General features: G+C 38.5%; 1 protein-coding gene across 2 annotated transcripts; it reads right to left on the reverse strand.

Moving 5' to 3' along the window:
• Positions 1–5779: 5779 nt before the first annotated feature.
• On the reverse strand, positions 5780–16821 carry DPM1 (dolichyl-phosphate mannosyltransferase subunit 1, catalytic). 2 transcript variants are annotated; one of them, XM_086760307.1, is made up of 9 exons: positions 16685–16821; positions 15781–15880; positions 14601–14634; positions 12326–12402; positions 12194–12219; positions 11204–11299; positions 9691–9759; positions 9286–9400; positions 5780–6163 (listed from the first exon to the last, which is right to left on the reverse strand). In XM_086760307.1, the coding sequence occupies exons 1-9, from the start codon at positions 16789–16791 to the stop codon at positions 6059–6061; spliced, it is 729 nt and encodes a 242-aa protein (XP_086616433.1). In that variant the 5' UTR covers positions 16792–16821; the 3' UTR covers positions 5780–6058. The 2 variants fall into 2 exon arrangements, with proteins under 2 accessions (XP_086616433.1, XP_086616434.1); XM_086760308.1 differs by lacking the exon at positions 11204–11299.
• Between the last annotated feature and the right edge of the window lie 68 nt (positions 16822–16889).

A 16889-nucleotide genomic window follows, 5' to 3' on the forward strand; every position in this document is an offset into this window, starting at 1 on the left:
CTTTCTGTGGGTATAGGATCGACATCTTACATACTGCCAGGGCATTCAGAAACACTGCATTCAGACAGGATTTACTTACTAAAATACATTGATTAAAATTGAAAAATCATCTAACTTCCATATTTCAATAATCTATCACTTTCAAGCAGCTTCTCTATTTTCCTTCCCCTGCACTGTCCAATAAGTAATGTAATGTAATTATTTTGACAGGATCCACCCATCAAAAGTACTGCCACGTGCCGTCTTTGTAAGAGCAAGCAGAATGGAAAACTGGACTAGAAATGGGAGCTCTCCAAACACATTGCAGTCCTGACATGAAATTCACCATGTAGTAAGTAAATCTGGTTATTTTCTTCCTGGATATCCCCCCAATAGTTACACAGAAGTAGAGGGACAGAAGACTCCAAAGCATTCTCAAGCAGCTCAGTCAAGATCTTTCCTGTTCTGGAACAAAAGTAGAAATATCATTTAGTGCTCAGATCTTTCCCTTCCTGAGAGCATAGCATTTTGGGAGCTAGATAACCATCCTCAGCTTCCCAGCAAATATCAAGTTGTCAGCTGTGGTTTTGTCTGGGTTCACCTCCTAAAGGTGTGACATGTTTGCAAAAAGTCAAAACAGGAAAGAAGTTTGCGAGCCAAACACAAGGTGGGTTTTTGTTTGTTTGTTTGTTTGTTTGTTCTTTTTTTTTCATGATGATGTACCATTGCTACCAATTTCTGTCGAACAGTCAGTGCAACTAACCTTGCAGGGATAACCTTCGATTTTATGATCTCTGCCCATTGTTGCTTTGTTGAAATCCCTCTCTCAAAAGCTGAGTTTTCAGATCTGATTTTGGATTAAAAGTGGCTATTCAGTTTCCTTCTCTCCAGTCCCAATATATTTCCCCCTGAACAGTAACAATCACAATCTACAAGAAGTTATAAATGGCCACCATGCCTGAAGAAAGAAGGTAAAATGTGTCAGGAACAGAGGAGGAAATGATGCTCAAAAAGTTTCTGTGCTTTACAGAAGTTCTGTGATTACCTTCTTTATTCATGTCTTCTACCTCATGGCACCGTGGAGGTGATGCGTCATAAAACATGATAAAGTTTGATAAGCAATCCTCTCATCTGCGTACACCCTGTTCATACTGATCTTAATGTTCAAATTTGTCTACAGCTCTGGAATGCTAACTGTTGTTACTGAAGTCATCAATGTATTGAACTCAGTAGGCAATCTGTCATTTAATTAATTTGTGCCAAGATTTCAATCCATGTTTATACTTGAAATCTTGATAGACTCTTAAATAAATATTATTGATTAGTCATCATTATTTTTTACTGTTGATATGCAGAAGGTTGTGCAACCTTGCAGTTGGCTTTCTACACAGTCCACTGGAAAATATGTTTTATTATAGTGCTTATATTGGCAACTCAGGACATCTTTATTGCAGGCTCAGATTAAAGCCTCAGATTTAAAAAAAAAAAAACCAAACCAAAACTGAAGCTGACTGCCTCCGACCTCAGATCAGACAAATCCTCACCTACAAGACCCAAACCAGATAAGCTAGGCTTTTCCATACTGGTTTCACATTCTGTTGGGTACATCATTAACCAGACTTTGTTTGTCTGAAGTGGTTGTTCCAGCTTCAGAATCATAATGGTCTAGGTCAGAGGGATTGAACTGCTTTACCTTGTGAATTATATAACTGAATCTTCATAAGACTATGAGCAACAAAATCCCTACCATGTATGAACTTGTATTCCATATCCCTGAGGCAGGGCTATTGAGGGTGTTAGGGACATGAGGAGACCACAGCTGCTCAAAGTCCCTCTGCCATGTGGTAGAGTTGCCCAGGTCCTAAGTCCCTGGACAAGAGGTGGTATCAATTTAATAGTGTTTCGTCTCACAGCTGGGGCTTCAGATTGTCTGATAAAAAACTTCATGCTAATATAGGGCGGCTTAAGTCACTCAGCAGGGCTCTGACGGGGGACACGTGTTCAGGAGTCCTCTCAAACCAGAGTGCAAGCACCAAACTCAGGTCAAGGATAATCCTAGTGATATGCCATGCAAAACTCCAGAACTCATTCTTCTTTAACTTCAAGTCTGTCCGGACTGCGCGCTTGAAGGTTAGCACATGCTTTGGCTGTTCTAAAGGGTTTGAACAACTGAGCCTGCTGTGTAAGATTTGTCATTGAAGCTCTAGCCCACAATAACAGAAAAAGAGATCTTCCCAGAGCCTTGCCTGCCTGCCAGTGGATGTAATCAGTTTGCCTTTCAGCGGAAAGTGAATATTACTGGTGCAAAATGTGAGTTACCTTCTTCCCTCTCTTCATTAAACACACCCAACCAAATATATCCATGATATATACTGATTTAAGCCAGGAAGGAATTAAAACTCCTGTTCTTGCCAAATGATTGAGTGGTTGCAGACACAGATTCCTAAGGAAGTATAATAAAGTACATTAGCAGAGTATTTGTGCCTTCATAGGAAATGGATATGGATGTAATTAAGAAAAGTTGATTTATGTGGAACTGTAAAACCAGGAACATAAAATGAGAAATTCTCTGTAAATGTCAAGCCAGTGTTTTGTGGTGGCCAAAACAAGGCACGTAGAATATTGCAATGGTATTAAGAAAGGAACTGAAAACTAAAATCCCTAATACATGAATATTTAAGACATTGTACGGAGTTCTAGGCAGCTGATCTCTAAAGATTATAGAACTATTGTTCTACTATAGTCTGCTACTTGCATTTTGAGAACAGCAATGTGTGGCATTGCTTCTGTCTGAGGAAATTAAAAAGACAAGACTGAGTATGATGAGGGGATAAGCAGTGTCTATAAAAGGGGCAAATGGGAAACAAAAAATAGGGAACACAGAATCAAAGAATGGTTTGGGTTGGAAGGGACCTTAAAGATCATCCAGGTACAACCCTCCTGCCATGGGCAGGGACATCTTCCGCTAGATAAGGACGCTCAAAGCCCCATCCAACCAGGTCTTGAACACTTCCAGGTACAGGGCATCCACAACTTCTCTGGGCAACCTGTCCCAGTGCCTCACCACCCTCACAGTAAAGAATTTCTCCCTTACATCTCATCTAAATCTGCCCTCTTTCCATTTAAAGCCATTACCACTCATCCTGTCACTACATGCCCTTGTCAAAAGTCCCTCTCCAGCTTTCTTGTAGGCCCCCTTTAGGTACTGGAAGGCTGCTATAAGGTCTCCCTGGAGCCTCCTTTTTGCCACCAGGCTGAACAACCCCAAATCTCTCTCCGTGTCCTCACAGGAGAGGTGCTCCAGCCCTCTCATCATCTTTGTGGCCCTTCTCTGGACCCACTTGAGCAGGGCCAAGTCTTTCTTTCCAGGGGGGCCCAGAACTGGACGCAGTACTCCAGATGGTGTCTCACGAGAGTGGAGTCGAGGGGCAGAATCACCTCCCTCGACCTGCTGGCCACACTTCTTTTGATGCAGCCCAGGACACAGATTTTCCATCCACCAGTACCCCCAAGTCCTTCTCCTCAGGGCTGCTCTCAACCTACTGATTTGGAACATCTGATGAACTCATTAGACAGTAAGTTTAAAATAAACAAAAAAAATACTTCACAAAATATATGTATTAAAATTGAACTCATTGCTGTAGAAGCCAAAACTTAAAATGGATTCAAAAAGCAATAAAATCCTTAGAAAACACAAGGACCCATTAAAAGGTCCAGACCTTCTTGACCTCTGGCTTCAAAAGACCTTGTATTGCTGACTTTTGTTGTATTTGGACAAAGATCATACTGGCTGTGTTGCTTGCTTGCTTTCGCACTGCATCCATTGTGGAGCACTGTAAGAGATAGCGTGGCCATTCCTGCACAACTTCCTTCTTACGTTATAAGCCGTTCTTCCTCTACGATACATACTCTTTTAAAGTTTTTGGGTTTATGTCAAGAATTTACACAGGTGGTCTTCAAACACAAAGATGCTTGATTAAAAGAAGTGGAGAACACATTCAAGTAACTCAAAGAGTTTCTGTTAACAAAAGTAAAAAACAGTTTAAATAGCAGTAAGTGATGGCTATTTCATCCCATTATTTGCTAAAAAAATACTAGCTTTATTAAAGAAGGACCCCATTAGAGCTCTGAAAACTGGGTGCAGTATTACAGTATTTATTTCTCATGAACTCTCACAGCAGTGCACGCATGAGAAAAGATCAGCAACAGAATGCAGTCTTGGAGCTTCTTTTTGCAATGTTTTCTTTCATACAGAACACTGTTTGGCTACTAGTGAAGTTCTACAGTGCCAGATCTAAGTGCTCAAAGACAGCGAATACTTTAGAACCAGACGTATTTAGTTGCCTCAGTGGAGAAACTCATTGGAAAGAAAGTACTGCAGGCTGAGATGTGGGAAAGGATGAAGGGAGAGTTTACTCAGACCCGTTCTGGGTAAAACTGGGGTTTTTTTTAACTTGACATTAACAACATAGTATATTATGATTCTTCCCTCTACAAGTGCATGGAGGATTAAATGCACAGATACCTCTTCTCAAGTTAGACTTTTAAAACTTACTGTAAGACAACTTTTGGAAGCGTGTTCCATGTTCACTGAGTTATCTGCAGCCCAGGCCTCTGTTTTTTTAAGAAATAGTGTCTTCTTGCTAGGAAAAAAAACCCCAGATGGTTTTCACAGTATATATTGGGGGGGGAAGTATATTTATATATATATATATATATATATATGTATGTGTGTGTGTATTCCACTAACTCATGGAAAGCCTGTATGTTCCTAATTCTGCTTCTTTCCACCAGAGCCATGTATTAGTTCCTTTCAGTAGTGCTTTACACAAGTAGCTTGGTGGAGGCTATTGGAATCAATTTAACTCTTGTGACCTTTTCTTGTTTCAAGTAGCGCGAGACTGTCTACTTATGTCCTAATGCCATAAAGTACTTGTTTTCAAATAGGTATAATTGTTAAGACAGTTGTTGCTTCTCTTCTCCTACCATTAATTTTCTGATACAGGTATCCACAGACCTACCCTCTGCTCCCCCAAAACAAAGAGGACATTTTTTCATATATATATAAAGCCATGATCAGAACAATTTCATCCTCCCGCTTACTTCTTCCTCCCCCCCACCCCCAAGTACATATCTAATTGCAAGGGCTTCATAAGTTCTGAGTTCTGGCTACATCAAACTGTAAACCAAAAACTGATACTACTCTGTCTGTATTTCGCTCATCAAGATCCGGAACAAATACAGATTTTTTACATCGAAAATTGCTATTTAAGAAAAATAAAGAAGAAAAATAAGAAAAAAATTCTCAAATGTCTTCAGTGAGGTGGACTGGGTCTTCTGTCACCCTGAAGTTGGGCGAGATGTCATATCCCTGTTTTATAGATTCTAAAAGTGTTTACTTTCTAAAGAAAAATAGGAAAAGGGTATCACATGCTTTTGGACAAACACACAGAATACGAGATTATTCCACACATACAATTCTCTTTCTTGTCCAATGAATATTCCTTCTTTCCAGTCAAGGACAATTTTACAAAGACCAAATCATTGTACTCATCAGTATTTCCTGTTACAAGCTATAATCAGTTCTGTAGAAACTGTTCTACTCATCTGCTTTAAGAGATACACATATATGTGCTGAGGAAAGAAAGGGAAGTAATTGGTACATATTTAAAATACTATCTGCAAACCACAGAACAAAGATAAGAAATTCTGTAATTTTTTTTTTATGTCCTTGCTTGTCTTTATTTCAAAATATTTTTTAGCTTCTGCTGAATAATGATTCATTTCTTAATGCAAGAGATCATTTAGCTTTGTGTTTATTAAGACTTCATTATTTTTACAAAAATAGCATAGAACATCAGTCTTTATTAGTTTTTAGTTTAGAATACAGTTCATTTATTTTGAAAGGAGTATTTTGAGATACAATATATTCAGTTTATTATTGGTGGTTCATTTAATTCTTAGTTTGTAGTAGGTCTTCTGGTCACCACATGAATTATCAAGCTTCTGCTATTATATATTAAAAACCACACAGATATCAGAAAATGTTTTTCTAAAAAAGTTCGTTTACCCTAAAGTATCATGTTGTAGCAAACAAGGTCAAGAGTCCCTTTAAGAAGGAGACTATTTCATTGCCTCCCAGTTTAGATTCTCCATAGACACGGTCCACAAATGAAATAGGAACCTGTTGAAACAAGCAAAACTATTTTTAAGTTTCAAAACCTAAATAATCAGATATTCTGTAAACAAAAAGAATGGCCTTTGAACTCCAACACGTTTAGACACGGGAAGAAGGCAAGCACCAGACTGGCTTCCTTTGTGTCAGCTCTTCTTACTAGTGGCTTTAATGATGCCCCATAGCTGGGGAGCACAGAATTATTTGGTTTAGCACCTTTAAAGATGATCCAAAGACATTACTCAGTGTCTGGATGATACACCAGTCAGAATAAACTTAATAACTTAAGTGCACTAATAGCCTGGAGGCTTAAAATGAACCTTCACCGCTTTCCTTGTTAGCTAAATTCAATACCTTTGAGTCAATGCCTCAGGAAGGCAAAAATCTCCTGCCACCGTGAAACAGCACTCTGCTTGACTTTACCACTAGCTAGAAGATGACATCTAAATAAGGCAGTTAGTGCATATTTTACAAGTAATGCCTGTCTTTATCGGTCTTTGACCATTTTACAGATTACTTATGGGATGAAAGGGAATTTAAAACACTAATTTTAGTTTCTTTACTGAATTGATCACACTGTCCAGATTAACTCACTACTCATAGGAACGCACTGCTTTTTAGTAATTTAACCACGTACAAATGACATATGACAGGACATTCTGCCAACATGGTATTAGAATATTCAAGAATTTCCATATATATTTGTGTGCAAAATTGAAATACTACAGGGGCTAAAATGAAGAATTGCATTTGCAGAAGTCATTAAAAAAATTGGCTTAGTGGTCTGCTGGCAGTTTCAGCCAGAAATTATCTGGCAAATGGAACACAAAAATCACCACACCCTTGCATCTGTGCCAGGACTGAGGAATCTGTGAGGATTTCTCACAATTCTAGCAGATCAGTTCACAGTAGAAGAGAACCCAGGGGAAGAAGATGGTAAGAAAGACACCTAAAAAGGCATGTAGATAGAGCCAGCACTGACTCTGGCTTTCTTACAAAGGTCCCTTTGATGATCCCAGTAAGCATCCTGGCAACTGCAGACAGTTGATCTATGGGGCACATACAGAAACCACTGAATAGTCAGTACAAGATGTCAGAAGTGACATTTGCTGACCAGTTATGAAAGAATGGCTAATAACTCATCTAATAAAAGGTATCCAGTCTTTCTCGTCAGTATGAGAATTAACCACCTGCTGGACTTCGCCTTTCTTATGTAAGAAGTTCATCATTAGTCTTAAAGGAGGCACTTTGAAGAGTGTTGCATGCACTGTGGACCATTTCACACACGGTAAAGAAGTATAACAAAATGAAACCGAGGGGTATACAAGACTATTCAGGTATACTTTGTGTCAGTTCATCTCATCATCCATTTCCTCCTTTTAGATTGGCAGGTCTCAATCTTCATTTTCAACTTTGTTTAAGGAATATTTTATGCTCACAACTGTATCTACATTTTACAACTGCATAAAAACCCCTATTCTGCCCGTAGAGCTGCAACACCCACAAAACAGGAATTAGACATGCAGGTGTCACCTCTCATGGAATTTCAGTATTACTATTTGCATAATTATAAAGATCATAAATATTGTTGAGAAAATACCGTATCAATGTACTTGAAATGCAATGGAAAATTGTACTGTTCCAGGAAGTTAAAATCTGGAGATGATACACAGAACAGTAAAAATACAACAGTCTTAGTTATAGGTCTCTATCAGCAGTCTGAACACTGTCAGGTTTGTTACAGATATCACAACAGAAATCCTAAAGACAAGGCCGAAGCAGAATAATGAAGCAACTTTTCAGATGTTAAAGAGAACTCTTCCCACATGTGAGAAATCAAAGCAGGAGAAAAGATGATGTTTACTTGAGCATGTAATTGAATTGTGGAGGATGGCCTAACTGACCCGTCAGAAAACAGAGCCCACATCTCAACAATGAGTGGGAGACGTTAGGGCTAGTGAAGACTGTCCGTCAGGCTTTGAACCAAAGACAAATATCTTACATCTGATGCTATATAACCAGTAGAGGCATGTAAATAAATGAGTGGTGGGATCAAATAATAGAGAGCAAAAAGGTCTTTGCAGCAGCAGCCTGAGGAGCTATAAGCAACCCAAGACTGCTTTTTAAAAAAAAAAAGCCAGAGAAGTGCATTTTACTGTTTTAAAAATGTATAGTAAATAAAACCTCACCTTATCCTAGGTTTCAGTATCTGGATGTATAGACGGGTGAGGATTTAATTCAGCAATATTATAAAGCAATATGGGAACACAGCTAGATGTGAAGACCAAACAAATTGGGGTCAAACCCCAGCTACAAACAGGATAGTGATCTTGCTCCGTAAGCAAGAAAGGTGGAAGAAAAGAGCTTCCAACTCTACCCAGTGTTGACAGAGAATGCAATACACAGGGTTTAGAGAGAGGAGTACCAGAAACAGAATTCTCTGACAATTCAGAGTCACAAAAAATGATGAAGAAGAACTGGTTCCGAGATTTGGCTGCAGAGAGAATTCCAGTGAATCATCTTTAAAGACACCAGCAAAAGCAATTCAATGAAATATAAAAGACAGCAGAGTGCTGGAAATACAGGATCTACCAATTGTTTGGAGTTATTTTTCAATGATGGTAGACAGCACACTTAAAGAGTTTAGAAGTGGAAAGTTGTGATAACTGGAAAGTTGGAAGATAACAAGGCAATAAATGACAGAGAACAGAATAAATCTGAAATAGTATCAGGTTGCTAGAAAAACCAAAATTATTTGAAAAGACCTAACTAGAGATGCCTGTAAAATAGGAAGGAGAAAAGAAAAGTCTCAGAGCAGCTTCATGGTATATTTTGACTTCTTTCCCTCCTTTGAAGAACCTTGTACAAATTGTATGCAGCTAAAGAAATGGCAACAGGAAGAGCGAAGGATCTGAGAAGTATATCAGCCGGGGGAATAAATAATTAGATTTTCAGATCTGGTATTCACCTGGAGAAGTTTGAAAAAAATAGAATTCTACATATCTAGTTTCTTTATATTGATTTGAAAATCTTGTTTCTTCTTGGAAGTGCAGAAAACTTCCTATGATCCCAGTAATCTGTATCTACATTTAAATGAAAGTACAATATACTTATCAAAACTTTTACTGTACCTCTCCAATAGTATATCCTAACTGTCTAGCCCGAACAATCATCTCCATCTGGAAGACGTATCCTTTAGAAACACATTTTTCCATTAGTTTCTGTAAGACTTCTTTTCTGTATAACCTGTAAATGATTACAAAGAAAATGAAACCTGAGGCACAATTCCTGAACTTTGGAAATCAAGACAGTGTGTAGGAATCTTAGCTGTAATCACTCACTCATATCATTACTATTTTTAAAAACCTTTAACAAAATCATAGAAGCAACAGTTCTGACAATCTAGTCTACTATTTCTTACACCCTTTCTAAACAGATTTCATAGTCCTCAGTAAAGTTCTGTTCTTACTCCAGTTTCTTGTTCAGCAGTTTCTTTATTTGAAATAAACTTTAAGAATTGCAAACCAGACCCATACCTGAAACTCCCTGTTAAGTCTGATGCACCTGGTCTCAGCAAAACCTGAGTTATAAAATTGGCACCACGACTGTGAAAGAAAACAAGGTCAAAATAGCTCAGTACACAATTCAGAGTAATCAAGCAGAATTTCTAGAAAATAAGTAAATATCATCCTACTAGCAAAAACAAAAGAAATCTTTTATTACTTAATATGAAGCAATTATATTTCTACTATGTTTTCACTGCTAGATTTGGCTAATAAATCATAGTATCTTCAAATCAAAACCCAACGTTTTGTTTTTCAAATGTAGATGATTAGTAGATTATTGAACTTCTCTATGACGGAGAAAACTATCATTTTTAGAAATTAGGTTCACAATCTGGTTCTTTATGATAGAACTGTCGGTACAACTACACACTAATACAATACAAAATAAATAAATTTGACCACAGTTAAACCAACATTTTTTCTTCTAATATTCACTGTAAGCAGAGAATAAAAGTGCTTCCTGGACAAATGTGAGACTTGGATGTAGAAAATCAAGGTTCAGTTTTGGTTTACACTGCTTTCATAGTACAATAAGGATAAGCTCCACTGATGAAAAACACTGTGAGACCGAAAAGCCAGCCATGACTATCTTGCTGAGGGCTAAATTGCCCTCTGATAAGATATGCAAGTCCTTCACCTTGTCCAGTATGATGCAAAAGAATTCCTCTGTAATGTCCATGTAGCTCTCTTCCTTTTTTGAGTGTCTATTTTATTTAGATTCACAAAAATGAGGACTTATTCCAGCTATTAAAAAACAAGAGAAAGCCAAATACAGTGTGATACCACCGCCAGACTAGACTGGTAACAAAACTTCTGCTCCTAATTCCTTATAGTAACATACAAATCAGCATTAACTTACGCCTATTCTCTTAAATCAGGTGTAAGAGAGAAAGACTATGTAGAAGCTTGTTAATTACCTCCTCAAAAATCTTTAAGTCCCTGTAAACCTGAGATGCCAGCATCCGTATGCTTATATGCTTGACAGTTTTCCTGCTTGCTTTTGAGTGAAACCTCTCCCTAGTGTTCACCATAACTGTTTTGCAGTAAGGTCTATGTAATGATTTATTGCCATTGATTGTCCCAGATAATTCTTAACTTAAATCAGAGTGTCAACAGAGGGGTTTAACAAGTGATTTACTGTTTAGGGAAAGGACCATTACAGCTATTAAAGCTAACGGAATGTGTCTTTTAAACTTGACTTGCTCATTTTTTGGACGATGAAGCTGAAAGACTGTGTGGCATCAGGTTGGCACAGATTTGTCCACTGTTCCAATCCATTTCCCAAGCCTAGTAATATAATTAGATTCTTTCTTGGTGGGTTTTAGCAAAATAACTTGCATATCATGCATACTTCTATTTAATATAATTGTGGAGTACCCAATACTATTGACTAACAACTCAGTTCAGCTCACACAGACTGAGTACTTTGAATTATTGCTTCTAAATAACAAATTTATGTGCAAATATCTAGACAAATACTAACCTGATTAATTTTCTTTTCAAATCCCAGCCATATACTCCTCCATTTCCTTTATATCTTGTTCCAGATACAATATCAAAATTGCCTTCTTTCTGCTTTCTATAAGCAATTGGTTTTATCAGAAAAACAGGAAGAAGATTTGTGTGAAGGTAGTACAAATTTCAAAATAAGAACAATCGCTCTTTTAGTACAAAATCTATATTTTACCTTTGAACACGTAAGTAGAGAAGAGAGGAAAGCAATAGTTATGGTGGATATAAGCATGATGCATTTAAAAACCTGTTAACTGTTCTCTTATAAAGAGCTATTTCAGGGAATCTTATGATCATCTTTTACCAACTATGTCACAGAATTTCACAGACAACTTCATAAATAATTTATAAAGACAGCCATACACATTTTAAAAGCCTCTCTCTAGTATAAAAGACAGAATGATTTTAAATACAGATTTAAATATTTATATTACACAAATCCATAGTAAGGAGAAAAAAAAAAAAAAAATAGTCTGGAACTATCCTCAGTCCATACCATATCTGATTGTTACAGAACCTTATTTAAAATTTCAAGCCTCCAGTACTGCCTAGCAAGAAAGTTAAAAATTACGCAGACTGCTACCCTTAGCTTCCAACGTAACACCTGTTGACTATTTCTCACAAACTGAAATGTTACAGGGAGAGGAAGGTGAGAGGTAGGCAAAAATATTTCACCAATACTTGAGGACATGGTCCTCCCATCAACATCCCCATATGCACACATGATAAAATGATTTCAGCTTTTCAAAGCTGAACAACCATTACAAGGAAGGTAAGTAAATAAGTAGCCACACATGCTCTCTGTTACTTTAAACTTGAGGATTGTTGCTTTAGTTGCCAATTGCCTTGCCAATTTTCTTACTACAGCTAGACAGCTATACAAGAATATAAAGCTTTCAAGTATTAATACAAAACAATGAACGTTCAGAAGTTATCCTCTCATACTACAATCAGCACCTACCTGATAAACTCTGGAATAAATTTTGGCTGAAATGGAAGGAAAATAGATCAGAAAAGAAAAAAGACATGGGGGGGATCAATGCAAATTTAATTATAACAGATTAAAAACATATTACATAAAATACAGACTTACATGGTGAGAGAGGTCAGCATCCATAATAACAATAAAATTCCCAGTGGCGTGCTTCATTCCATGAATATAAGCAGTGCCTGATGAAAACAGTACGGAAAATAATTTCCCTCACTATTTTAACATATACAATCTTCTAGCCACAGTCTCCACTTATTTTCTAAAATCTCTAAGTTATACTAGAAAAGGATCAACTAAAAACTCCTAAAATGTATTTTTAAATTGATCAGTGGTCAAACATTCAAGTTATTTTTCCTTTTCCCTAGAATTTCAGCACTGGATTTTATAAATGCAGACCTTGGCAAACCCTACTGCACTAGAAAAGCACAGAGGAACAGGACTTGGTAAGTTGGACACTATTTGAAGTAGCATTTCCAGAAGCTCTGTAGGCACTTATGCGCCATAGAAAACTGGAAATAGGACACAAGCAACAAAATAATCACTGATAGTTAAAAAACTTGCTTTCTAGATTCAGGATTTACTACAGTAGTAGATAGATCTTGGTTTGTTCTCCTTGACACTATGAATTATATTCTTATACCTAATCTGAACAAAGTCTTTTTTTCTTACTTTACATTTTGTTGCATTTTATTAATCCTCTATGAACTGGTGTAGCTGTCTTGATAAGAGCTGGAACAAGTCTTGCTACAACCGTTTTCCTCAACAATGCGAATTTCTGATCCGAGTCATATAGTTCAAAGACAGCACTGCTTCCAAGGACAGCACAGCAGCACAACAGAGATTAAGAACTGGCACATACTCTTCACTGATCCCAATTACTCTTGAGTCTTTCTGTTAACTTCATAAGAAATAGGTAAAACTGAAAACAAGGAATAGATAAAACCAAAAACAAAACACTCTCAACTGATGTCCTTAGCAGGGACTCTCACAGAAAACTAAACTCCTGGTTAATGAGCAACCTGTCCTTCCCTTCTTTTCCATGTTGTTTACACAGTTACACGGTAGGAGCGTCACAGATTTGTGTACTCTGCATGATTAGTAGATAAGGTACATGAAAAATTTAAATTCAGTCAGTTTTAATCCATAATACTGGTCAAATTAGGACAAAGGATGAAAAGGCAAAAAACATAAAATTAAAGATATGTAGGCTTTTTGGAGTTTCTTAGATGAGATGTAGAAAAAAGTATAGAAAGGCGATTTAAATAGACAATTCAATATAAAAATCTGGAGAAATTAGTTAGCTGCAGTACTCAGTATACAAGACATGTCACATGTTTTACCAGCACATGGAAGTGGGGGTTGCCAAGACATTTAGCAAGAAAGGCAGATAGTGATTAACAATAAATCATACAATGTATTGCAGTTTATAATTTTCTCCATTAATATTATAAGACAGGAGGGATAAGGATACAGCAGGAACCTGAACAGAAATATCCCCGCTTTAGGACAGTTTCCATGCTACAAGTTTTAATGTCATTTATGACTTCCTAGGGTATCTGCATTTTTCTAAAGCAAATAACGACAAACTTCATTTACATATTCTGTGAAATATGGCATCAGAGCTATAAAATTATGGTTGTGCATCATTCCTTGCAAATGTTAACGATCAACCTCAGTGATACAAGATTGGTTCCCAAATTAGTGAGATTTGTGCAGTATCAGTAACTTTTGTGCAATACTTCAAAGCCTTCAATTCATGTTAGTTAATAGGTGAGATAATACTTAGTAGTTTCAGTGCTGGACATACGTCATACAAGTATTTTTAAAATTTAATGAGTCATAAGTCACACTGAAATGGGTTTAACTGTGAAAAGCTCTGCCCAAATATGTGTCAGAAAAACAGCCCAGCCTTCTCTGGAGATTGCAGGAACTATCATCTGATTTTTGAAGCATCCTGTACATGGGTAGATTGCACAGAAAGTACCACTGTCCCCTCTGGATCAGTAGGTTTCACACGAATACAGTGGTCACTCTCAGAAAACGTTACATTTTTTTTTCAGCCTAGACCCCTCATTCTGTAATTGGTGAATGCAGTGTGGGAGGGAGAGAAGCAGCATGATCTTAACAGGAAAACACAGCTGTACAGAATTGCAGTGACCACAGTTTTCAGGTTTGAGGTTGTGGGGAACTTGTTATAACCAATACTCTGATTTTTATGCATGTGTTTTTTAAGCTTGTTCACTTACAAAAAACTTGATGAAAACATGTTTCTGCTTTTGGGCTTTACTGTGATTTTTTTTCTGGAACTTTACACACCAGAATTAATCACAGAATAAAGTCTTTTTTTTAGTACTAACCGGAGTTAATAAGCACTTACCAAGGCCCAACTTTCTTGCTCTCGGTCTTAGAAGCTGCAGGATATATTAAAATATACAAGGTATTACTTGAAGTAGTTTTTAATTAATTTCAGTGACACCTTAAAATTTGCTGTTTTCAAGATATAAAAATATTTTAAAATGTAATTTTCATTCTTAGCAATCTAGGTAATATATATTAAAAAGTTATCTGTCAAAATACAGGACCGTTGTATTAAATCAGTATTTGATTAGGTCATATTTAAAAACAAACCCTTTTAAGCTTTACTTCGTAGTTCTGCAGTAAAAACAAAACAAATCAAAATTAACTAATCTTTCATAACTAAAAGGTTTCCTCAACTTCCGCTATCTGAAATAGTTATAAATCTGAACAGTCTCCTCAGCACCATTACAAACACTACGTATGAATGATAAACACTAACAGCAAATATTTTAGCAAGTTTCCCAAAGTGATTTAACCTACTTTTAGTACTGAATATGGATTTCAAGGTATTCATATGCATACAGACATAACCCTCTGATAATGACCATATAACAGTATTATTAATCTTTCAGGACAGGAGTGACCAAGCTTTAAACCTGTGACAAGTACCCTCAGCTCCTGCAGGGCAGGATAGAGCTTTTATTGAAGAAAAAAAAAAAAAAAGAAAAAAGTCATTTTAATGCCTCATAAAGACTAAATAAATGACAGTATCTTGTGGTATATAGGTCACTTTTATACAGTAATATATTCACTAGAAAAAAAAAAAGTTCTGTTATTAAGGAATACAAGTAGACAAATTAAAAATAAAACACAAGACCAGACTAGCTTTCATCTTTCCAATTTCCCTATTCCTGCAGGTACTTAAATTAAATTAAAGTTTATGCAAACCTCACCTCTCCCTCAGGCACGCACAAAGTACGCTAACAACCACTATTCGTTACTCAGTAGCACACAGCAATGCACAAAGTATCGAAAACATTAATTCACGATTCTGCATATTAGTTCGCAACGCTGCTAAGCAGTTGCAGGGCTATTGTAGTTTTACGTTTGTCTAAAGTGGTGTCCAAAGACCTTAAATAACTTGTTTAAGGATTGTATGAAAAGCGCAGAATCCAGAGATTCTGTTCCAGTTCTCTGAGGACTTCAACTACTTTCCAACACAATAAAAATGAAAAAAGAGCCCAGACTATACAACTCACGATTTTATCTGATCCGTAGATCCTTTCCAATTGTTCAGCAATTTCCTGTGTGCCATCTGGGCTTCCATCGTCTATGATGATAATTTCAAAGTTGTTTCCACTGAAATGAGAATTGTTTTTAAATGAACAAATGGAAAACCCAATTTCACTACCTATGTCATTTTGAAAGGCGTGAGATCGAAAAGGAAACCAGGAAGGGATTTTCGGACAGTGAGATAGCGGCGGTACTTAGGGCTGTAACACCCTGCCCGTAGTGACAAAACGCGACTCCGCGTCACTGTTTCAGGTCTCGGGCTGCAATGGCTTCACGGCACATGGCAGCAGTATAAACCCCCTCATTGCCCCAGCAGCGTTCGGTTCTGGCCTCATGCCTGCGACAGACGGAAAACTAAAGCGGCCTCTGCGCTTTCTTTCCCCTGGCACGCGTTTCCCCGCAGCTGGCGCAGCGCGGAGCGGAGCACACGGCGCCCGACCTCCGGTCACAGCGCGTCCGTGCCCCTCGCGGCGGTCAGGGACACCTCGCTGCGCGCCCTCGTCTCTAGGGAAAAGCGTGACGTGTTTCACAGCGCGGATACGTCACGGCCTCCCTAAGCTGTGGCGTCATTTGGTAACTTTTACGGACGTGTATTTCCTAGCTCTGCCGGCTGCTGCTCTCACCTTCTCGATGCTACCAAAGCCCCACACCGAGAGCGCTTAACCGCTCCGAGCCCGTCCGTACCGGCCGCCAGCTCCACCCGAGGGAGTGGCCGCTGCTCTGAAAGCCCCCTCCCCGCACACGGGGGCCGCCGCCTCCCTCTCTCCTTCTCGCCGAGCGGCGGCCGGAGGAACGGAGCCCGGCCCCGGCCCGCTCAGGGACACCCTCACCCCGCGCCGAGCCGAGCCCCGACACCCCCGCAGCCGGTACCTCTCCTGGAAGGTGCGCGCCAGGAGCCAGACGACGAGGGGCAGGTTCTCCCGCTCGTTGTAGGTGGGCAGCAGCACCGAAAACTTGTCCTCCCCGCCAGCCGCCATGTCGGCGCGCTGACGCACCCGGAACCGGCGGCGACGTTCCGCAGCCAATCAGTGCGAGCGGCGCGGCCGGAAGCGCCGGTGCGCTAGGGGTCAGCCTA

The sequence above is a fragment of the Chlamydotis macqueenii genome, chromosome 16 (genome assembly GCF_036417535.1).
Source record: "Chlamydotis macqueenii isolate bChlMac1 chromosome 16, bChlMac1.mat, whole genome shotgun sequence".
Lineage (NCBI taxonomy): Eukaryota > Metazoa > Chordata > Aves > Otidiformes > Otididae > Chlamydotis > Chlamydotis macqueenii.